At 39.9% G+C, this 25,009-nt stretch overlaps 2 protein-coding genes across 10 annotated transcripts in view; one reads left to right on the top strand and one right to left on the bottom strand.

The window, feature by feature from the left end:
• The window catches only part of NGLY1 (N-glycanase 1), a 34,706-nt gene extending 29,152 nt beyond the window's left edge, over nucleotides 1-5,554 (bottom strand). For 2 of the 5 annotated variants that reach the window (XR_009758265.1, XM_061587886.1), the window contains exons 1-2: nucleotides 5,178-5,554; nucleotides 2,144-2,258 (exon numbers count right to left, since the gene is read on the bottom strand). Coding sequence is in view for 4 of the 5 variants with exons in the window: in XM_061587886.1 (XP_061443870.1) it covers nucleotides 2,144-2,258; nucleotides 5,178-5,554 (492 nt within the window). In the remaining variant the exon portion in view is untranslated. The other 3 variants (XM_061587887.1, XM_061587884.1, XM_061587885.1) reach the window with 3 other exon arrangements.
• Nucleotides 4,952-25,009, top strand: part of OXSM (3-oxoacyl-ACP synthase, mitochondrial) — a 209,368-nt gene continuing 189,310 nt past the window's right edge. For 2 of the 5 annotated variants that reach the window (XM_061587892.1, XM_061587888.1), the window contains exons 1-3: nucleotides 5,210-5,797; nucleotides 10,244-10,328; nucleotides 20,344-21,348. In XM_061587892.1, the coding sequence (XP_061443876.1) occupies nucleotides 10,264-10,328; nucleotides 20,344-21,348 (1,070 nt within the window). In that variant the 5' untranslated portion in view covers nucleotides 5,210-5,797; nucleotides 10,244-10,263. The other 3 variants (XM_061587890.1, XM_061587891.1, XM_061587889.1) reach the window with 3 other exon arrangements.

The raw sequence follows: 25,009 nt of genomic DNA, 5'->3' as shown, positions 1-25,009 counted from the left end.
TCTGTGGTCAGATGAGACCAAGATAGAGCTTTTTGGCCAAAACTCAAAAGGCTATGTGTGACGCAAACCTAACATGGCCCATGCTTCAAGACACACCATCCCTACAGTGAAGTATGGTGGTAGCAGCATCATGCTGTGGAGATGCTTCTCATCAGCATGGACTGGGCATCTTGTTAAAAACTGAAGGAAGAATGGATGGAGCAAAATACAAGGAAATACTGCAAGAGAATCTGCTTCAGTCCACTCAAAAACTGAAGCTTGGGAGGAAATTCAGTTTTCAACAGGACAATGATCCCAGGCACAAGGCCAAAGGAACACTGGAATGGCTCAAGAACAAAAAGGTGAATGTCTTACAGTGGCCCAGTCAAAGTCCTGATCTCAATCCCATTGAGGATCTGTGGCACTCTTTGAAAATTGTGGTCCACAAGCGATATCCAACCAACCTGAATGACCTGGAGAAAATCTGCCAAGAAGAATGGGCCAAAATCCCTCCGGCACTCTGTGCAAAGCTGGTACATACTTACCCCAAAAGACTTTAAACTGTTACTGCAGCAAAAGGTGGCTCTACCAAATATTAATGTGTGGGGGTTGAACACTTATGCAAGCAACATGTTTCAGCTTTTTATGTTTCTTACAAACATTTCCCAACATAAAACTAATCTCACCTTACAATAATTGATTTTGAGTTTCAGTGTTTCAAAATAAGGTATCATACAGAATGAAATTACAATGTACCATTTTGAAATTCAGTAATATGAGCACTGGTCAGGGTCTGAGGCACTGTATATGGTGTGTTTGTGTGTGTGAGAGGGGGGCGGAGAGGGAGAGACAGAGGGAGAGGGATGTGTGCTGTGGTCTATCTGTGTGTGAATGTGTGAGACAATGAGTGTGATGTGGCCACCTTGCATATTTTTTGTGATACTGGAGAATGCTCCCTGTTGTTTTTAGGACAGCATCAGTGTGTATATGTGTGTGTAATCAATACTGTGTGATCTCCACAATTAGGATTAGAAGGACATAGCTGACTTCCCTGATGAACAGCCTGAGGTTGTCTGGGGAGGGGGAAGCAGCAATGACTGAACTTTCTCTCATTTTGTGTTTGCCATGCTCCCACAGCAGCCATGTTGTGTTATGTCATGCCCACGTGGCAACCATTTTGTGGCTGGTGCCCAAAGTACTTTCTCAAAATTCAAAATGTGCCCACTGGTTGCAAAAAGGTTGGTGACCCCTGATCTAATGGATGCTTATGGATGGATGGTCCTGTCTTTTGGGCAGAAGTTTGGCAAGATAGCGGTTTAGTACATTAAATTATAATTCATATGTTTATGCTTCTGTGTGGCTTCATGGAGTCTACAAGCTGGGGAAGAGAGGCACTTTGGACTAGAAGTACAAATGCTTTCTCAGTCATTTTTCTCCATTCCTTGCATTTACCATTAAACACAGTTGCACCAACCAAAGAATTTCAGGTGGTGAAACCTGGGACTTCTGAGCTTTATCACTGCACACTACATGGCAAGGAAACTAGCTGTGCTGTAAAGCCCTCAAGTTTTGAACCATGACAATAGGTATGCTTAACTATTTTGGCTCTCAACACAATCACATTCTGCTCATTGCATTGACTTTATATTGAATTGAACACAGATGACCAATGGACATCATAAGGTTCTTTGGATTATATTTAATGTCATAAAGGTAAGAAGAGTGTTCAGTTGGTTTCCTGGATAGCATGTGTAGATGTCCATTTTGTAATATAAATAAAGTTAGGTGTGGGATAGATGATGCTTAGGTAGACTAAAAGACATATATTTGTGGCATCTTGATAAAAAATTATTGAACGATTCCTTACCATGGGTCCAAATATGTCAGGTTTTCCTTGGAAAAATAAAGCCCAAACTTCAGCAAGGAAGACAAAACACGGAAATCCAATTCTACAACAAAGTACAACTGAAGATACAAACTGGACTGATGAGATGACATTCACCCTTCCCACACCTGCTGTCCTCCAGGTGATTTGGACAAACTCCCATCAATCCTGACCATTAGCCGTGCTGACTGGGGTGATGAGAGTTATAGTCCAAAACAGCAAGAGGGCACCAGGTTGGGGAAGGTGGTTTTACATAACGTCCAATTTGAATATACTCACCTCTTCAAATCCCATTTCAAACAGACACTCAACAGCTCCTCTGACAGGCAACAATCTAGTGGAAAAGGCTTGATTTCCAATCCGGATAGACCGGTATTTTTCTTCATTTGGGTGTCTAATAGATTTAAAAGAAAAATATAAGACTGATTTCAAATTACTTACATAAAAGTGTTTTAATCAGTTTAGAAACCTGGAACATGGCAGTCACTTTTCAGTGAGTAACATACCCAGCTATGGATTCCAAGGTTGCAAAGACCTTTCAAAGTCTTCTATTGCTTTTGCTTGCAGCAAGCCATTTCTGGGCCTGATTTTAAAAAATGTGCTTGCTTTAGAGACCCAATTGGCTTGCAACTGCCATTTTCTTCCAAATCATCCTGCTCAAATAATACAGTCATCTTTACAGGCCTTGTTCTGGGTTTTTTTTTTTCTGCTTAGTTCAGCTTTCCACAACCTGGTGCCCTCCAGATGTTTTGGAGCTGATGTGAGTTACAGTTCAATATATCCAAAGTGTACCAGGTCAGCGAAGGCTGCCCTAGATCTTCCATCATATAATCTAAACTAATAATCTGTACAGGTTTTATTGATTTTTCAACCAACAGGAAAGGACTATAACTTCTGTGAATCCCCTCTCTACAGACTCCATGTGATCATTCTCTCTTCCTCTTTGAAGTGCCTCTCCCTGGGCTCAGAAAAAGAATGACAACCAGTTGCTGAAACAGCTGTCTTTGTCACACAGGGAGACCTGAAGAGATATTTTCTTGATTTAGGGTAGTTCATTATTTACTTTCCAGAACAAGAAACTGAAATGAGATTTTAGGGCACAATCCAACTCATTTTTATACCAGGCTGAGAGGAGTCAGACATGGTGGAGGACCCCTAGCTGAGACAGCAGGGTCCCAGCTCAGCCGGGCTTCGCTGGCAAAAGCCCCTCACCTTGGCTCAGCTGCAGCACAACTGGGACCCTGCTGGCTCTGCCGGGGGTCCACCAGGGAAGTCCAGCCTGGCGGAAGAGGTGTTGGCAGAAGGCAGCAAAAGGCCCGAAAAATTCTGGGGCATTCTGGGGGTATGTCAAGGAGGGGACTTACATAATATCCAAATCCTGTTTGGAGTGGTGCTGAGGGCCCTGATCCAGGCCAAAAATATGCTGGGGAAAAGGCTGGTCTAAGAAAATAATAACAATGGACATCTATGGAGTGTGCTTACTCCCTGGTAGGGGTATTCGTGAAAGCCAGCTTTTACTTTCCTATTCCTATATGGGACTAACAGCACAATCCTACACATGTTTACTCAGAGGTAAGTCCCACTGAGCTGAATGGGCCTTATTTCCAGGTAAGTGTGTAACGGTGAGGTATGTTCAGGATAGCTGACAAAATTGGTATAGATTGAACAAAGCATCACCAGCTATCATGCATGTCTTCACCTCCAGAACCCCTCCCCTCCAGACACTCAAGAACAACATTTAGTAATGAGGTTCTAGCCCCTTGCAACATTAACATTTTACTAACACTTCCAAACCAGAACCCATTTTTACTATTCGAACAACCTGGGTCACCATGTTTTAAGGCATCTGACCAAAGTAACCAAATTCACACACCAGACAGAACTAGATGAGATTGATGCAGAGTGGTCCATGAAGCCTAAAACCCTCCACATACCACTGGTGCCCAGGCAAAATGTTATACAAAAACAGCCCAAAACAGCCATTTTCAAAGAGTCTCCATAAATAAGAACTAAATGGGAGTGATGCAGCAAGCCACCAACCTTAAAAAGGACCCACATTCCAAACAGTAAGTTCTAGTTCCATCTTGTTCTTTGGGATGTGGGATCTTTTAAAATAAATATCAACTGCTTAGAAGGTAGATTCAGGGCATGGATTCACATGATTTCTATTTGGCCCTCTGAGGCATTTCAGTTTTGCAGTTTGATATGCACAGAACTAGGTAGGTTTCTGGACAGCATTTTCAATGAATAGTCTACAGTAGAACAAGGACTAGAAGGGCAGTTACCATCAGGGTTGAATTCCACATGTTCTGAATGTAGTTATTTAACATTTTTCAAAATTAGGCATTTCCTCCTCCTTTCCCCAATCACAAATTATTTTCTGCCCCAAACAGACTCTATAAAGTGGAGTATTCAGAATTCTGGAGGGTTGTCATATTATTACATTCTGCTCTATTGCTCATGTCAATTTTGAGGTTTGGGGTATCTCAGTACAGTAGTTAGTGTTCCAGATTGTTTTCTCAAGTTTCTTTAACACATCCCAGTATTTTGGATGTTTTGTTTACCCTACAATTGCATGTTAAAAATTGCTATTTTGGGCCTTTCTACTGCATTCATTCTGACATCTTAAAGAATAATACTGCAATTCCAACCTTACCAACAGACCATACTCTCAGGCCTGAAAACACCGTAACAAATGGGGTTATTCAATGGAGAAGGAAACACGCTCTACATATGCTCAGATGTTCTCATATTTATTACCACTCCAAGATCTCTAATCTGCATATGGCATGACAGCATTGACATTCAGATCAGTTTGCCTCAAATTAAGCTCTACCAGGCATGCTGTAGGTGGGATGACCTCCTGTCACAGCAGGCCAGCAATAAGAGCCGCATGTGTCTCACAATCTAAATGCAGCTTCATATTACGCTGAAGGAATTAATGGACACAGTGACAAGGCCACACAGCAGAAATGAATGCACGACAGAGGCCTTGGTGGTCACTCGCTCCCCAGTACGATCCCTGCTCCTTACGCCACTTGCAAGATCCGTTGGCCCCATCTGATCGCAGCTGACCAACCACAGCATAGGCAACCGATACTCTTTGCCACTGACGATGGCGTACAGCACAACAGTCCCTTCCCCAAGGCACTACCTGCCCGCCCGCGACAGTACACACAAGCCCTCACATCCATGACTCAGAAGCTTTTATTTATGAAGACGCACCGTGTCCCGACTGCCTCCGCGAAGAGACAGGCGCAAGCCGTCTCCACCCTCGCTACTGCTGTTTGCTGGGCCCGTCCGTCCCTCTCACCTGATGATATTATCCGCATAGGTAAGCAGCAAACGGGAAGCCTCTAAAAACGTTTCTGTGGAATTCTGGCAGAGTTCGGTTACGGCGCGCGAGTGCACCGGTGCCAGAGGTCTCACCGCGGCCGCCATCCTTCGGCAGTAGCACTTGCCCACCAGGGTGTCCTTGCCAGTGAGCAAGAAACTTCTATTTCGCTGTGCGCCCGCCCGCTCGCCCTTACTCAGTTCTGGATAAAGCTGAGTCAGGCAGCGACTCCAGAAAGCAGGGCGAGCGGACGGAATTCTCCCTCCCTCCCTTTCAGAAACTTCTAATGAACGCAGGGACGGCGGCGACGCATTCGTGTGAAGAACGCTTCGAAATTTTTTGCTGATTATGAGCATGCGCAGTGGCCGGAATGACGTCACTGGTATCATAATAGAATCCTTGAAATCTAAAGAACCAGCTTCTTACTGATTGTTCGTTTCACCTGAAATACGAGTGGCCAAACTGTAGACAGCCCTTTGAGTGGGAAAGAAACCATACGCATCAATATTTGCTTTGTGATCATATGTATTCTCTTTATGCTGCTCCGAGGGGGTCTTTCTTATAGCAGAATGAAACAAGGAGTGCTTCCATTGTGTCAGGTAGCTGGCACCTTTCATCACAGAATTGCACACTCGTTTACCCTTTAACATCATACACACTTTCCTACTAGCTGGAAATTGCACATACTTTACACATTTATAGAGCACAAATTGGTGTCTTGTGTTATGCAAATCTAGTTTCCCAAGTTTAACTTTTTCAAAATTCTGCAATTAGTCAAAAGCCCAAATCCAGCAAAATGTAGTAATAATAATGTAGTAACAATCCTATGCATACTTCAAAATAAACATGCATTTGATCTGGCTGCATGTCCCATTGAAAAGTCTTGTTTTTAGTAGAACTTGAAGCACAGTCCTATGCATATTTTCTCAGACCTAAGCCCTACTGTAGTCAAATATGTTTAGGATTGCAGCCATAGTCACAATTAACCTTTGCTGGATAGGGGTCAAAGATTCTTGCTAGATATCAAAGCAAGAAAGCTAATTTTCTATATGATACAGTTATGGGGGATGAAATATTTTGATATATGTTACATATTTGTTATTCACACCAACAAAATATTATGCATAGTCAAAATTTTGGGGAAAATGTTTTCTGATTTTTTAAATCTGTTGATAGGTACATATTTTCTTCTCTCCTCCCCCCTTTATAGGTCTAACACCTTGCCCCCCACTTTTGTCCTTGTTTCCTCACATCATGTTTGTATATTTATGGGGAGAAAATTTAACCAATCTAGAGGAGATTGGTGGTGGTGAGGGCATATGGCGCATGTGTAGTTCCTGCGCAGGGTGAGAGCTTGTGCAGTCAACTGAATTATAGGAGAAAGTTGCCAGATGCCTTCAGAGTGAGAAGGCTAGCCCGCCCTGGGTGTGAGACGGGGGGGGGCAGGTAGTAGATGTGTCCTGTGTGAAAGTTATTGAATGGGTCTGACTGTTCCCAATTCTCTCAGTGACCTACTGGGATAACTTAGTAAGAAGGGATATGGATGATGCCACCCCAATTTCAGTGATCATGGACAGAGGGAGGTATAGCCATGGAGAGGTGGTGAGCTACCATAGAAGATGAGGGCAATGCTATCTATGCCTTGTTCCTCACTTCCACGCCTCTCATGGAAAGGTTCCTCATTGCTCATCTGCTGTGCCCACTGGCCTGTGTGTGCTGTTGTTTACTGCCAGATCAGTACGCAAAAAGACCACACTCATCCTTGATTTGATCATGAAATAGGGTGCTGATTTGGTATTACCGAGACCTTGGTGGGTGAGTTGGGAGGAGATGATTTGACCCAACTTTGCCCACTTGGATACTTGGTGCAACACCAGCACAGGCTGCAGGGACGAGGGGGAGGAGTTGCTGTGGTCTACAGAACTTCCATCTCTGTCACCAGGAATCCACTCTGTCTTGCAGCTGGCTGTAAGGGCGTGCAGCTGGTGTCAGATTAAGGAGACAATAAACTAAGGTTGCTGCTGGTGTACCATCTACCCTGCTGCCCAGCAGCTTCTCTGACCGAGCTGGTGGAGGCCATCTCGGCTGTGGTATTGGAGGAGCCCAGAACAATAGTCCAGGGTGATTTCAGTGACCATGCTGAGGCTGCCTCTAGTGTTCGGGCTTGGGACTTCATGGCCTCCATGATGACCATGGGGCTGTCTCAAGTTGTCACTGGCTTGACATAGGACAAGGTATACCCTTGACTTGGTTTTTGCTCCAGATGGAGGAAGGGGTGGTCTGAAGATAGCGGGGGTGGATGTCACCCCATTGTCATGATCAGATCACTTCCTGGTAAAGTTTAGGTCAATCTGCAGGGGTGGTGGACAGATTAAGTGGTTCTCCCCTGGAGACTAATGGAATCCACTGAATGCACTGGGGGAGTTCCCAGTTGATAGAGCAGGTGAGCCTGCTGAAGCCCTTATTATGCTGTGGCTCTTAACATGGTTGCCTCTGAGCCCTCTCCAGCACTGTGGAGCCCAGTTTGCACCTTGGTACACCAGTAAGCTAAGGGCAACGAAACAAGCTGGGTGATGGCTAGAACACAAGTGGTGGAAGGTGTGCTGTGAGGCTGATTGGGCAGGAATAGAACATCATAACCATGCCTACTATGTGGTGGTGCAAGTGGCAAAGAAGACCCACTTCTCTGCCATCATCGCATCCTCAAGTAGCTGTCCAGTGGAGCTTTTCCATATTGTCAGGGGTCTGTTGACATCAGCTCCAGGAAATGGAGTTTTAGACCCTTTGGAGGCCCACTGTGAATTCTTTGCAAGGCACTTTGAGGGTAAAGTTGCTCATCTCCATACCAATCTTGATGCCCCATCCACATCTGTTGTAGTCCCCAGTGAGGTGTCCAGTGCAACGTCTGCTGCATATTCTTGGGATTGGTTTCAGTTGATGCAGCCTGATGACATGGACAAGGTGCTTGCAACAGTGCTGCCAGCAACCTGTCCTCTCGACCCTTGCCATTCTTGGCTTATTAAAGCTTGCCAAGGGATTTGATCGAGTGGATCAAGGTATGGTCAATGCGTCGTTGCAGGAGGGAGTGGTTCCAGCCACCCTGAAAGGAGGCAGTGATCCGACCGCTCCTGACCCTGGACCCATTGGTTTGTAACAACTACCGCCCAGTTGCAAATACCCTTTTCTTAGGGAAGGTGATCAAGAGGCACAGTAATTGCAAGTACTGTTGAATTAAACAGATTATTTTGACCCATTCCAATCTAAGTTCAGGCCTGGTTATGGGACTGAATCGGCCTTGGTCACCCTCATGGATGACCTTTATTGGGAGAAGGATAGGGGGAGTGCGACCCTGTTCTTCTTACTTGATCTCTCATTGACTTTTGATACTATTGACCATGGTATCCTTCTGAGCCAACTTAGTGAGAAGGGTATCAGGGGCACTGTTTTACATGGTTCTGATTGTACCTCGAGGGTCATTTTCAGTCATTTTTGGCAGTTGTGTTGTGGGGTGCTGCAGGGTACTATCTTGTCCCCAATGCTGTTGCGAAGTGTCAGCAGTACGCTGATGATACCCAGCTCTATTTCTCTGTAACACTGGAATCAGGAGAGGCTGTGCATGCCTGGACTCGATGGTAGGCTGGATGAGGACCAATAAACTGACTATGAATCCTAGGAAGATGGAGGCACTGTGGGTTGGTGGTTTCTGAGTTTGGATAATTGGAAGGTTGCCTGCTTTGGATGGGGTCATATTCCCTCTGAAAGAGCAGGTTCATAGTCTGGGTGCTCCTGGATCCATCTTTGTCACCAGAGGCACAGGTGACCTCAGTAGCTAGGCGTGTCTTTTACCAGCTTTAGCTGGTAAGACAGCTGCAGCCGTTTCTGGACCAGGATAGCCTGACCACTGTTGTCCATGCACTGGCAATCTCCAGGCTGGGTTACTATAATGTGCTCTATGTGGGGCTACCCTTGAGGTTGGTCCAGAAGCTGCAGCTGGTGCAAAATGCAGCAGTGTGACTGCTGACTGGGGCAGGGTATCACCAACATGTCACCCCACTGCTGAAAGAATTGCACTAGCTGCCAAGTTCAAGGTTCTGGTTTTGGTGTGCAAAGCCCTATATAGCCTGGGCCCAGGATACCTGAAAGATTGTCTTGCCCCTTATAAACTCAGTCAATCGCTATGCAGGTGAGGGCCTCCTGCAGATACCATCCTATCAGGAGGTCCGTACTGCACAACATAGGAAGCGGACCTTTAGTGTAGTGGCACCTACCCTTTGGAATTCTCTCCCCTTAAATATTAGACAGGCGCCATCTCCGTTATCTTTTCAGCGCCTACTGAAAACCTTCCTCTTTCAACAAACCTTTTAAGTAGAGGGCTTACCACAGTCTGCGTCTGTTGGAATTGCTTTTTAAGATGTTTTTAAAGCTTTTTTAAAAGATGTTTGTAAATATGTTTTGTTTTAATATGTTTTTAAAGATGTTTTGTTTTAATATATATTTTTTAAAGATTGTTTTTATGATGTTTTAGAGTGTTTTATTGTTTTTGTTTGTTGCCCTGGGCTCCTACTGGGAGGAAGGGCGGGATATAAATTTGATAAATAAATAAAATAAGGAACTATCTGAAGAACAACACACTTAATTCCATTTGCCAAAAGAGGCTTCTGGCTTGTGTTTATCAAACAGCTAAGGTTACCAGGATCTCCTGTTTTTGCCCAGAGATTGAATTTTTGGAGTTGTCTCTGGGTGAGTCACCTCAATCTCCAGACATTTCATTAAAAAAAAAAACATTTCTAGGTGGTCTGGTTCATGAAATATACACCAAAACATCAGCCGCCACCCCCACAACTTCTTTTAAATTAGCTCGTTGCTGGTTGCGCTAACCACACCCTTTCAGGTTTGTAGCCAAAAAGTGAAGTCAGGATTGTGATTGACAAGTGATTTGTTGATCTCTAGGCAAGGCCAGAAAACTCTTTTTCCCTGCTTGTCTGAAAATCTCAGTAAGTTTATAGCTTTCATCAATACCAAACATTTTTCTCTCTTGTGTGCAGGAGATCTTAATGACATTGCAATGTGTTATGCTTTTCTCATTATGAGGGGTCAAACAAGTTTCAATTTTCCTGAGCTGTTGAAGAGGTCAGTATTTTGAAACCTTCCCAATGTGAAGCTTTAATCCTATACTCACTTTTCTAGGAGTAAAGCTGCAATGCTAACTCACATACTGGGAGTAAAACCCATTGAATTCAGTAGAACTTACTTTTGAGTAGACATGGTTAAGATTGTACTGTAAATTAATGGGACTTTTGAGTGAATATAGCAAAGGATTGTGTTTGTAAATCTTTGTCTCCTCCTCCAATCCTATTTTTAAAGCAGTTAGGCAGGGCTTATTTAGGTTTCACTGCTTTTATTTAATAGGAAACTGATGCTGATTTTATTTTATTTTAAAAATGTTCCACAGTGACCAACTGGTTTTGACAATAACTATTATATACGATTTATGTATTTTACATCTCCAATGTGTACGTATATGGAGTCTTTCCAACATCTCTGTGAGGTAGGGTTGGTGACTGGAAACCAAGGCAGCTCACAAGAAGAAATAAATCCCTTTAAAATTCAATAAAAATAAAAACAAATATAAAGAAATTGCAAAACAACTTAAAATGGCATGATTCTGAATTTTGGGTTGGGTGAGGTTACAGTTCTGTGCACACTTCCCTGTTTGAGTAAGCCCCATAGGGACTTGCTTGTGAGTAAACATGCATAGGATTGCACTATAAATATCTTTACAGGTTGTGTAAATAATAAACATCTTTGATAGTCATGCGTATATAAATATTTCTTCATACTATGTCCCGACAAGTACATACTATGTCCTGGTTTCACACTATGGCTGTACTTTATTTTCTCTACATTTTATTTTTTTTTTTTTATATAGTTTTTATTCAAATTTTTCCAAAAAACAAACAAAACAAAGTAAGAAAAAACATAACAATACTACAACAAAAAATAAAAATAAAATGGTTGACTTCCGATTTGTCACAGATCAGCTATAAGTATATAATATACATCAAACCTGTCCCTTAATATGTACATACAGAATCCCTTTTCTCCATAAGCTGTCTTAATTAATCATCAAATCCCAGTATCATCATTTTATTTTGATCTTTCGACAAAAAGTCTAAGAGAGGCTTCCAATCCTTAAGGAATGTATCTGTCGATTTTTCTCTAAGTAAACACGTCAATTTATCCATTTCTACTAAGTCCATTAATTTCAGTAGCCATTCTTCCATTGTTGGTATTGATTCCATTTTCCACTTTTGTGCATATAATAATCTTGCTGCCGTAATCATATATAATAATATTCTTCCATATTTCTTTTCTATTTGTTTATCCATAAAACCCAGTAAAAAAAATTCTGGTTTTGACTGAATATTTATCTTTAAAATTTTTTGCATCTTCCTACCTATCTGTGCCCAGAATAATTTCGCCTTTTTACATGACCACCACATATGATAAAAAGATCCTTCTTGTTGTTTACATTTCCAACAAACATTAGAGACATTACTATACATTTTTGACAGCTTTTCTGGAGTCATGTACCAACGGTACATCATTTTATAAAAATTTTCTTTAAGATTATAACATAATGTAAATTTCAAGCCTTTTTTCCACATATTTTCCCATTGATCCATTTGTATGTTATGACCAAAATTTTTTGCCCACTTTACCATGCACTCTTTTACTTGTTCTTCCTCCATATCCATTTTCAATAAAAGTTTATACATTTTTGCAATTATGTTTTCATCATTTGTATACAAACCTATTTCAAAATCAGATTTACTTATTTCAAACCCATACATTTTCTTGTCCATTTTATATCTTTCTAACAATTGTAAATAGGCAAACCAATGAAAACTATATCCTTCCTTTATCAATTGTTCTCTCTCTTTCATTGTGTATTCTCCATGTACATTTTCTAATAGTTCTTGATAAGTTAACCATTTCTCTTTTCCAGACATTTCTCTTCTATAAAACGCTTCTTGACTTGAGACACATAATGGTATTTTCGAATAAAACCTTGGTTTGTATCTATTCCATATTTTCAACAGAGAACGTCTTATAAAATGATTGTTAAAGTCTACGTTTACTTTTACTTTGTCATACCATAGATATCCATGCCATCCCCACTTCAGATTGTGGCCCTCCAAATCCAATAGTCTTTTATTCCTCAATAAGATCCATTCCTTTATCCAGACTAAACAGCAGGCAGCAAAATAAAGTCTCAAATTTGGTAATCCCAGTCCTCCTCTTTCTTTAGCGTCTTGAAGTAATTTAAATTTAACTCTTGGTTTTTTTCCTTGCCATACAAATTTAGAAATATCTTTTTGCCATTGTTTAAAAGGTAAATCAGAGGATATTACAGGTATTGTTTGAAACAAAAACATCATTCTCGGTAATACATTCATTTTTATCACAGATATTCTACCCATTAATGACAGTTGTAGTTTATCCCATCTTAGCAAGTCTTTCTTAATCTCTGTCCATAATTTTTCGTAATTATTATGAAACAGCTTTGAGTTTTTATTTGTCATGATGATGCCTAAATATTTCAACTTTTTTTCTATTGTAAAATCTGTCTTGTCCATTAACTCTTTCTGTTCCCTTAAAGTTAAATTTTTCACCAACATCTTTGTTTTTTGATTGTTGATCTTAAATCCTGCTAACGGTCCAAATTCTTTTAATTTGTCCATCAATATATGAATTCCTTCCAAAGGGTTTTCTAGTACAATTATCAAATCATCAGCAAATGCTCTCAATTTATATTCTTCTTTTTTTATTTTTAATCCCGAAATCCTTTTATCTTGCCTTATATCTCTAAGCAGCACTTCTAAAACCAGAATAAATAAAAGGGGAGATAATGGACATCCCTGTCTTGTACCCTTTTGTATTTCACATGAATCCGTTAAGTCTCCATTAACAATTATCTGGGCCTTCTGTGATGTATAAATCGATCTGATCCATTTTATAAAGTTGTCTCCAAAATCCATTTGCTCCAAAACCTGGAACATAAATTTCCAATTCAAATTATCAAATGCTTTTTCAGCATCTAAAAAAATCAAAGCTGCTTGTTTATCATTTCGTTGTTCTAAATATTCCAACACATTCAAAACATTCCTGACGTTGTCACGTAATTGTCTTTTAGGTAAAAACCCTGATTGATCTTCCTGAATAAATTGTTGCAATATTATTTTCAATCTTTCAGCCAAAATCATTGTAAAAATTTTATAGTCATTATTCAGTAGAGATATTGGCCGATAATTTTTTGTTTTAGTTAAATCTTGGTCCTCTTTAGGTATTAATGTTATATTAGCATTTTTCCAACTATCCGGTATCTTTCCCTCTTGCAAAATAGAATTCATTGTAGACTGTAAGGGTAGCAAGAGTTCTTCCTCCAAACATTTATAATACATTGCAGATAGCCCATCTGGTCCTGGCGCCTTTCCTAATTTAATTTTATTTATAGCTTCAGATATCTCTCTTGACGTAATAGGGCCATTAATAACTTGTCTCTGAAAATCTGTAATTTTCGGCAAATTCTGTTTAGATAAATACTCTTCTATTTTTTCAGATGGAATTTCTTGACACTTATACAATGTTGAGTAATATTGATGAAAAATCTTTTTGATTTTTACATTATCTGTCAGCGTCTCATCTCCTTCTTGTATCTTTAAAATAATATTTTTTTGACGTTCTTTTCTTAATTTATATGCTAACCATTTCCCAGGTTTATTTGCAAATTCAAAAGTCCTTTGTTTAGCAAAATTTAATTTCCTTTCAATTTCTCTAACTGTCAACATTGATACTTGCTTCTGTAACATTTTAATTTGATTTACAATAGAAACTTTAGCTGGATTCTTTTTCAATTCTTCCTCTTTTTGTTTTATTTCTTCCAAAATTAATTGCATTTTCTGTTGTTTCTTTTTTTTTAATTCAGAATTACATTTAATAAAGTATCCCCTCATAAATGCCTTACTAGTATCCCAAACAATATTTTCACTTGTTCCTTTATATAAATTATATTCAAAGAACTCCTTTAATTTCTTCTTACATTCTTGTACTACTTTATCATTCTGTAATAAAGATTCATTTAGTCTCCATCTAAATCCAAGATTTTTTTTTTTTAAAGTTAATATCACAGGATTGTGGTCCGAAAAAGTTTTTGGTAATATATCCATTTTAAAAATATCCTTCGCTAAAATTTTTGACATCCAAATCATATCAATCCTCGAAAATGTTTTATGTCTTTCTGAAAAATAAGTAAATTCCTTTGCATTATCATTTATATATCTCCAGGTATCCACCAATTCTAAATGTTCCATGAGTTCAAAACAAATCTTCGGTAATTTACCTTGTGTCTCTTTGATATTTTTTTCAGAAAGCCTATCAATTTTTGGTGAGATTACCCCATTCCAGTCACCCATGACACACCAATGCTCATATGAAAACTCTGACAATTTTTCCATAAGTCCTGTATAAAACCTTGTTTTATCTTCATTGGGGGCATAAATACCCACTATCAAAATGTTTGTACCTTGTAAAGTAATTTCAACCCCCACAAATCTACCACTATCGTCCAATAATACCAATTTAGGAAGCAATTGTGGGTTAATATAGAGAACAACTCCATTTTTTTTTTTTGGTCCAGCTGAAATAAATTCTTCACCCAAATTTTTACAAATCAAATATTTGGAATCTTTCTTCTGAATATGAGTTTCTTGTAGACAAATTATATCCAATTTTAATTTTTTCAAATAATGAAACACTTTCTTTCTCTTCTGCGCCGTGTTGGCTCCATTTATATTCCAAGTTAGGTATTTGTAATCCATCATTAAGCGTGTATTTTAAAATTTGCCTGATGCTCCTTTTGATCCATCATCTTCCTTCCCCTCCTCTGCATATCCTTGTTGACTTTGTTTCCCAGGAACTATATCCATATCTTTGAGTTTATCTTCTTCCATATCTTTTGAAGCTTTTCTCAAGAAGTCCCTTGCTTTTTGAACAGTATTCAGTCTGTATTTCTGTTGTCTGAATGTAAAAATCACTCCTTCTGGAACGTCCCACCTAAATTGAATTTTGCATTGCTTAAGTTTTTCTGTAAGGAAAGCATATTCTTTTCTCTTACGTAAAAGTCTAATAGGAATTTCCTTCATCACCAGTATTTCCTTACCATCAATTTTAAAGGTATATTTAAAGTGTTGCTGTAAAACCATATCTCTGGTCGTCTTCTTTACGAAATGAACAAGCACATCTCTTGGAATTTTTTTCATTGTTGCATATCTGGAGTTAATTCTATAAACTTTGTCTATTTCAAATTCCATCCTATCTTCATTCAAGTCCAGAAATTTTACTAAAGCATTAACAATTTTATCTCTAATGTCTTCACCTGTTTCCTCAGGGATTGCACGGAATCTCAAACAATGCTCTTTATTTCTCATTTCAGTCACAGCTAAATAGTCCAAATTTTTTTCTAGTTCCAGATTTAGTATATCTGTTCTATTCTCCAAGGTTTGTACCTTTTCTTTAGTATTTTTTGCATCTTCCTTTATTTGCCCAATTGTCCCTTTAATCTCATCCACTTGTGTTTTAATATAGTCTTTTATATCTGTCAATTCAGTTTTCATTTCCTGTTTCATTTCCTGTTTTATAGCATTAATCCCTTCCATTATTTTTTGAAACATTTCTGGGGGTATATCCTCTTCCTGTGTATCAATAGAACCTCTTCGCCCCTGGGCCTTGGTTGTTTTTTTAGTTGTCATTTTCAAAAAGAGGCCTTTAATTTCTAATATTAATCACTGTTTCAGAACCTAAGGGCAGTCTATTTCTTTTCTTTTTTTCCCTCCACCAAAAAGAAGAGTTAATATTCCAGGCCTATTATTGAAATCCAGCCAGCACAACACAGTCCTTATCTGCTTCCAAGAATGCAAAACAATTCTGGTTGCCAAGACTAAACAATTAGTAGCATATACGAGCAGCGGATTCATCCAACAAGAAATAGTCCAAAGAGAAAAATAGTCCAAAATATAATAATTACCTCTCATCCGTTTTTAAACTTTAAAAGTCCAAATTCAAGCCAGCTTTTTGTCGTAAAAAAAGTATATAAGTTGTTTATATTTTCTTTCTTCCTTAATTATATTTAAAAGAGAAAAAGTATGACTCACCCAGGTTTCTCAATTGCTGATTCATAAACAAATCCCTTTTATTGCAGTAATTTAAGCCGAATGATAAGGTTTAGGCAGAAGTGGGCTCGCTGGTTAAGAACGTTTTTTTTTGAGAGAAGAAAAAACGCTTCGCTTTATTCCAGTTCAGCTTGCGTGGAATTCCTGACTCCGTCTTCAGCCGATCGGCTTGCCTTCTTATCTCAGGAATTTCCTGATCAATTCCAGCCGCCGACAGCTCAACGAAGTCTTGTGGAAGATCTGATCGGTTCTCCTATACCTTGGAGAACATTTAAGCCAGTCCAAGATTCCTCTTGGCTGGCTTTTAACCTGAAAAAAGCTTCCTCTGAGGCAGAGCTCCCTCAGAGACAACCACCAGCCAGCACCACTTCCCGGAAGTCCATTTTCTCTACATTTTAAATGTGCCCTTCTTCCTTGGGGTGGTCATGGTCCCCCTCTGTTGTTTTCACTCTGAGAGGCAGATTAGGCTGAGAGATTGTGAGTAGTGCATGGTCACCCAGTAAACTTTGTGGCTGATTTCCATTTTTTAAAAGTAATTTAACTGATTTATATGCAGGCAAAGTTTATGAAGTCGATCCACAGACTATATTTAAAGCACATCCAGCTTGCATTTAAAGCTCATGACTTCCCCAAAAAATCCCTGAGACATGTAGTTTCCCCCTCATAGTTCCCATCACCATTAACAAACTACAATTCCTATGATTCTGTGGTGGGATTCATGTGCTTAAAAAGTGTGTTGGATGTGTTTTAAATGAATGGTGTGGATCTGCCCTAGGTATGCTGTGCATTCATTAGTGAATTGAAAATAACAAATCTGGATCAGACAGAGGCACCTTTTGACCTCAACTACGTTCCAATAGTACCCCAAGAATGGCAAAGTGAAAAACGGCGTATTGCTCTCAGTAATTCTTTTGGCTTTGGTGGAACTAATGCAACACTGTTTTGCTAATGTGTAGCGTTACAGCCCATGTATGCAAATACTCAAAAAAGGTGACCTGTTAATGTCCTGAAAAATGTGTAGCAATGGAAACCTCTATCTGTTCATTCATTCCTATTTTCACTTTTAGGCCTTGAAAAGTTTATACTCAAATTAATAGCATTGTGTATTTCTAATGTTTAGGCTAAGGGCCTAAATTTTAAAAGATACTTTTTTAAACAGGGGAAGGGCTGTAGCTCAGTGGTAGGCCATATGCTTTGCATACAAAGGTCCAAACTTCAATCTCTGGAAAAGACTATTGCCTGGAATCCTGGAGGGCCAATGCTAGTCCATGTCATCAGTATTGAGCTAGACGGTACCAAATGGCCTGAGTCAGTATAAGGCAGATTCCTTTGTTCCTAAAAGTGGAAAGAGACCCAAGAGCCACAGTGACTCCAAAATTTATTTATGTTTTATTTACACCATTTATATACTGCTTTATTGTAAAAAACCTCAAAGTGGTTTATAGAAGGAATTAAAACAATAAAAGTTTTGGCAAAAACAGTTAAAGACAGGTATTTAAAAACATTCAAAATAAGAAAACCAACAATGAGTTAAAAACAGATAAAAATATAATAACTTCTACATGCCTGGGTAGGCTTGCCTAAACAAAAATGTTTTTAGCAAGTGCTGAAAAAAGTACAACGAAGGCTCCTGTCTAATGAGGCAGGAAGTTCCAAAGCATAGGTGCTGCTACACTAAAGGACTGATTTCTTACAAAAACAGAACAAGTACCATATGGCACCCGTAACATGGAAATCACACCTTGAACTCGACCTGGTAGCAAATCAGCAACCAGTGCAGATTTCAAAGCAGAGGTATTATGTGCTGATAGGGTCTCACTCATGTCAGCAATGCCACAGCATTCTGCTCTAATTGCAGTCCCTAGGTCAGGTTGTGCTGCATGGGGTTTTCTGTGACATTGGCTAACTGGCTGCCAGGACTTTTTTAGTTTTGGTTTTTGGTTAGGAATCCTGACTGGTTGTGGGAAGTGGAGTTTTGTGCCTTACTCATAGGAATCCTGTTGTGGTTGGTATGGTATTGCATTTAGGAAATCATCACTGTATTTTGTTTTTGTTTTCCTATTTGCATTTCATTTATCTTTAACCTCAATCTTTTACATCCATAGAAGCAACAACAGTGGTTCTATGCGCTCAGCTCAACTCCCTTAAACCCACTGATGATGCACCTTATTGGTTGCATGACAGTTTGTTTCTTGCCCAATAGTGGACATTCGAGGCAGGGGGTTGCCAACCCTGCTTGAATATTGATATCTTGATATCAATATATTGATAACTTTGATATATAAAGATATATTGATATCTTTGCAGAGGATCCCTAGTCAAGCCTTACCAACAGCACAATCCAAACCATATTTACTCAGAAGTGGCTTTCTGGTGACTGGCCTGGCCTGAGGGCACTTAAACCCTTCTTTTCAGAAGCAAGTAGGCTAGATTAAATGTTCCCTACCCAGGTTCCCTAAGCAGGTGAGAAGGAATGATCCCGTCACTTCAGCTGGACCTGGGAATACCCTCATTTAACTAAGAATTCTGTTTTAATTTCCAATCAGAGAAAAGTTTTTGTTTTAATTGTATACTCCAAGCAACTGTGGTGCTTAATGTATCATGCTTAGTGACATCACTAGGGCCCACCCCTGTGATATCACTAGGGCCTGCCCTCATGACACTAGAGCCCACCCCTGAAATGGGTTTGAGATGCTTCTGGCCTGGCAACCCTACTAACAGCATAATGCACAACATGCTGTTGTAACACTGGGGACCTTGAAAAACAGTTTGTGATATTGCATGGAAGTCTTCTGTTCAAAAGACGGGGGTAGGGGGTAGAGAGATCAACAGTCCCACTAGGAATGTCTAAGCCTTTGGGTTCCCCTGTACTAGGTCTGTGTCCTTGCCAGAGAAAAGACAGGAGGGGAAACAGATACATAAACCATTTTGTCCAAGCTTCAGAATAATCAGTACAAACCACCTAGGACAACTGGGTTGCTTATTATTTAGTTAGCTATTGTACCAATTCTCTTATATTTGTCTAATCTGCCAACTGTATCATGGTATCTCCTAGAAATCTATGATGTGAGAAGTTATAGTAAACAGTTTCTATGCAATCCCTTTGCGAGATGTGCAAAAGTCTGTATAATTTAGTTCCAGCTTGCTTTACTTATTTACTTGAATCCCATCTCCACCACAAGCCGCGTCAGCCAGAGAGAAGAGTAAGGTCTAGTTCCACTTCTAGAGAGTTTCCTGAGCAGGCAGCATGATGTTGGAAGCTGCATTCTTACGTATTGACTCTTTCATAATTTTGGTGTGTTGCCTAACGGCCAAATTCAACTTTATTATAAGAATAATTTACAGGGATAGTAAGACCAGTGCTCAGACTGTATCAGATTCTCAACAACTTCAGGCAAATTGCAAGATACACTTGCAGTTTTCTAAGTTTTCTAAATTGAAATTGTGTTACTTCTTTTCTACCTTTGCCATATTGACTAGTTGTGTAACAGGATTGTTATAATATGTTGTTATATTTATAGTGTTGATATGGTTTTTGTGCTGCTGTTATATCTGCCATTTGTTATTTTCTTTATTATTGTATTATTTCGCTTGAAATTGTTTTTGCAATTGTTTGACTTATTGCAAGCTATTTCATGTGCAATGTGTTTTTGTTTTCCTTTTTGTAGGTTGCTTTGAGTCCTATCTTTGGAAAAAAGCAACTAATAAATGCTATTAATAAAATAATAAATAATTTAGCAGTATAGACATTAGATTGTAAAAAATTCCTCATCCCTGCTATCAAATTGCAAGCAGGAAACCAGGAATCAGAAAGGAAACTTTTGATTCTTTTAAATGTACAGCTTCAGCTATTTTTCTCTACAACAGATTCTATAATAATTAACAATAATATAGTTGCTTTTTTTTCCCTGCAGGAATTCATTTGTGATAACTACAGTCATGCTTCTCCAGTGTTCGAGAGATTTCTTAAAAATGGCATGCCTTCAAAGTTCCCAAGTACATCAATACTTGAGAATCATTAAAAGGAGTTTGCGCACAGCTGTAACTCCATGTGACCGAAGGAGAGTGGTTGTCACAGGTATCGGGTTAGTGTCTCCCCTTGGCGTTGGAACCCAACTCGTGTGGAACAGCCTTCTCCAGGGAAATTGTGGAGTTGTTGCTCTTGAAGGGGAGGAATATTCCTCCATTCCATGTAAAGTAGCTGCTTGTGTGCCAAAGGGAGACGGTGAAGGCCAGTTCCATGGAGAAAGCTTTGTATCAAAATCGGAGAGCAAAGCCATGTCTTCTGCTACCGTCATGGCCATAGGTGCTGCTGATCTAGCATTAAAAGACTCTGGATGGTATCCACAATCTGAACTGGACCATTTCAGTGCTGGAGTGGCAATAGGAATGGGAATGGTTCCACTAGAAGACATTTCTGATACATCCTTGATGTTCAAAGCAAAGGGTTACAACAAAGTCAGCCCATTTTTTGTTCCAAGGATATTGATCAATATGGCAGCAGGCCATATTAGTATCAAATATCAACTGAAAGGACCCAACCATGCTGTATCAACTGCTTGTACTACGGGTGCACATGCTGTCGGAGACGCCTTTCGATTTGTAGCCTATGGTGATGCTGATGTGATGCTGGCTGGAGGAACGGAGGCTTGCATTGGCCCCTTGTCTCTAGCTGGGTTTGCTAGAGCTCGGGCTCTGAGCACTAGCTTTAACTCAAGCCCCAAACTGGCTTGCCGGCCATTCCATTCACTGAGAGAAGGATTTGTCATGGGAGAAGGTGCTGCAGTTTTGGTTTTGGAAGAATATGAGCATGCTGTACAGAGAGGAGCTAAGCTATATGCAGAACTTTTAGGCTATGGACTCTCAGGTGACGCTTGCCATATAACAGCACCTAATCCAAATGGGGATGGCGCCTTCAGGTAAAAACTGTGAACATGAAAATAATTATAAAGTTGTTTTCCATATTGGTAATAAATCCATAAATTAGAAATTCCTTAATGTTTTATTTTAGTATTTATTTTTCATTTCTCCAGCCCAGTCTGGAACATAGAAAACTGTTTTATATGGACTCAGACCATTGAGCTATCTAGCTCAGTATTGTCTATGCTGATTGGCAGTAGCTGTCTGGAGTTTCAGGTAGCAGTCTCTCCTAACCCTATCTGGAAATGCCAGGAATTCAGTCTGGGACCTTTTGTATGCAAACCTTGTGCTCCCCCACTGAGTCATGGCTGTGTAGTGTGCTCTGGATTCTGGGACATACTGGAGCAGCGTCTGGCTAGCGGGGATCCTTATCTCCTCTACCCCGCACAGGCCAAATTTGACACCTGATGTCACAATGATACCGGGTAACGATCATCAGGACTTCAAACCACTGCACAGGGCTCTTTGTAAACAGCCCTGCACAATGCTTTGAAGTGGTGCTGATCAGCAGGCTTGAAGTGACTTTGAGCTTGCTTTCTGCAGGGATCAGATGCACGATCAAATCCCCATCAAGTTCAAGCTGTTCCAGAAGGGTTGGACTCATTGCCCATCAGCTGATGAGCGGTGACTTCAAGCCTGCTTTCTGCAGGGATCAACTGTGAGATCAAGTTCTGCACAAGGAACTTAGTCATGCAGCTGATCTAGCTGCACCTCTGCCTGCCCCACACCTGACCACATATGACATCAGGTGTGGGCGGGTGTGTGTGGTTTGGGGAAAACAGCCTTGTGGGCCAAATTTAACCCACAAACTGGAGATCCGCCACCCCTGGGCTAGATCATCAGGCAATATAAGATCTATGTTGGAGGTCCTGTTTTGGATTTCTCCAGCTTCAGAAATTAGGCAGGTGACAGGAGAAAGGGCCTTTTTTTGGTGGCGGTGTCCTGGTTAAAGAATGCCCTCCCAGATAGCTAGCACTAACACTTTTTTTCATTTAGGCAATTGCTTTTTTTCTCTCTGCTACCTGTGGCTGCATATGATTTTTAGACCACTTTTACTATTGTAGTTTTTTTTACTGAAATGCTTTATTAAGTTGCTGTTGCTATTTTAAAGTGTGTAAACTCATTTGGATATTATTTTATAGTAAAAAATCATATTTTACAAAGGGATCTAGGGGTGTATCCAGGAAACTATAGGTCGGTTATAGTTTAGCTTAATGGGTATTCTGGGTAAATTGGAGGAAAGCATTAAAGACAATTTTATCAAGTGTAGAGAAGAAATCAGTACTGCTGAAGAAGAATCAATATGGCTTCTTTTTAGATTTCTTTGGGAATAGATATGACTGACCTGTTAGACACTGCATACACAGATTTTCAAAAAGCTTTTGATAAAGTTCTTCACCAAAGACCTCTGAGTAAATTTAGCAGTCATGGGGTGAGAAGTGCTCTTATGGATCAGTAACTGGTTAAGGAACAGAAATCGGAAACCTGCAGGGAAGTGGCCAAGTTTGCTGATGATAGCAAATTATTCAGGGTTGTAAAAACAAAATGTGATTACAAAGAGCTCTAAAAGGATCTCTCCAGGCTGGATGAAGGGCCATTAAAATAGCAAATGCACCTCAATCGAAGTGTAAACTGATTTACATTGGGGGGCAAATTCTACCTATCCGCTATTTATTTGTAGCATTGCACTCTGCTTTTCAGCTGAAAAAGGTTTGCTGAGGGGCTTACAACAACCAGTAATAACATACACTGATGAAATCTGAGCCAGAAATGACAGGAATGAGTTCTTGGGGTAATGGTGGATAGCTGAATGACAATATCAACCCAGTGTGCACCCGGTGTGAAAAGTGTGAATTCCATGTTAGGGATAATTGAGAAAGGGAATGAAAATAAAACTGCTAACATCATAATGCCTTTTTATAAATCTATAGCACAACCATACGTGGAATACTGTGCACAGTTCTGGTTGCTACATCACAAAACAGATAGTGTGGAGCTGGAACAGGTGCAGAAAGTGATGACCAAAATGATCATATAATAGGGCTGGCGAAATGCTCCTGTGAGGAAAGGCTGCAACATTTGGGGCTTTTTAATTTAGAAAAAAAGCAAGTAAGGGGGGGGGACCATAATAGAGGTTTATAAAATTATGGATGGTGTGGTGAAAGTGGACAGGGAGCAGCTTTTCTCCTTCTCTCATAATAGAAGAGCCAGAGGCCATCCGATGAAGCTGAATGATGGGAGATTCAAGACAGACAAAAGGAAGGACCTGTTCACGCAGTGACAGTGCATATAGAATTTGGAGAAGGGGCACAATGCAGTGGGTGATCACATGCTTTCATGCAGAAGTTTGCAAATTCAGTTCCTGGCATCCCCAGGTAGGGCTGGAAAAGATTCCTGTCTGAAACCCTGGAGAACTGCTGCCAGGCATCCAGATAATACAGAACTGGACGGACTAATAGTCTAACTCAGTTTAAGGCAGCTTCCTATGTTTCTACCACAAGGTGTAATAATAGCCTCGAACTTGGACAGCTTTAAAAGGGGATGGGGGGTGGGAACAATGAAGGATAAGGCTATCCATGGTTGCTAGTCATGATGGCTGTCTGCTACCTCCAGGATCCGAGACCGCATGCCTCTGTGTACCATTTGCTGGGGTACAACAGTGAGGCTGTTTCCCTCATCTCCTGCTTTGGGGCTTTCCATAGGCATCTGGTTGGTCTGGTCTATACATAGGCAACATTGTGATGTAGTTGATGCAGCACTGGATTAGACTGTGAAAAGCAAACATTTTCAAATACCCGTTTAGCTTTCTGGAATTGTCATGGGCAAACCATGGTCTCTCATTCTCATCTGCTTTGAGGGTTATTGTGAGAAGAAATCAGATAGTATCTGTTTAGTAATGTTATAGAAATGATAAATAATATTGTAGAAAAAGTTAAATTAATCTCCCTTAACCATTTTGAATGGCAATGTAGTTTAGCCATCAGGAATAGGACACTGTTTACCTATATTAATTAGATCTGCTTGTTCAATTTCGAAGAGACATTGCTGCCACAAACTAGTGTTTGTAGAAATATTCTTTTGTTTTAAAGATGGCAAGTAATACAGCAGTAATGTTTCCAGCTCATTAGGACTGAATTTTCCACTTCACTTTTAGCTTGGCCATATATTCTATGGAATATTTCAATTACCGTACCCTAACATGCAAGACAAATGCATTTATCCCTGCCTTAAGGACGTAACTTAAGGAAATGATTCTTATTAAATTTCATCTTGTGAAGCTGCGTGTTGTATACAGAAACATAATCTTGTGAAGCTGAATGATGAATGAATGTATGTATTCTGGTTTTAGTGTTTAATCACTTTCATTGACAGTGGCTGCTTTCACATATAACACTAAACCATGATTTAGTGATAGGTGGATGAGACTCCATGAGTCTGAGCAAAGTATCAAGGTTGTGCACTCCCTTTATCTCTTGCTGCCCAGTTGGGAGGAGGCCTTCTGCCAAGTTTAGTTTTGCTTTCAAAGAATCTTGGCTCAGTATTATATCTGAACTGGAGATCATTAATTATACTAATCAATGTTTAGTTGAGCAAGCCAACATCAGAATCCATAGTTTGAAATTGGCTTGTTTAGAAACTGACCAGTTTGTTGTAAACTAG

The sequence above is a fragment of the Rhineura floridana genome, chromosome 10 (assembly GCF_030035675.1).
Source record: "Rhineura floridana isolate rRhiFlo1 chromosome 10, rRhiFlo1.hap2, whole genome shotgun sequence".
NCBI classification, from domain to species: Eukaryota; Metazoa; Chordata; class Lepidosauria; order Squamata; family Rhineuridae; genus Rhineura; species Rhineura floridana.
This window is presented reverse-complemented; position numbering and strand designations above follow the sequence as displayed.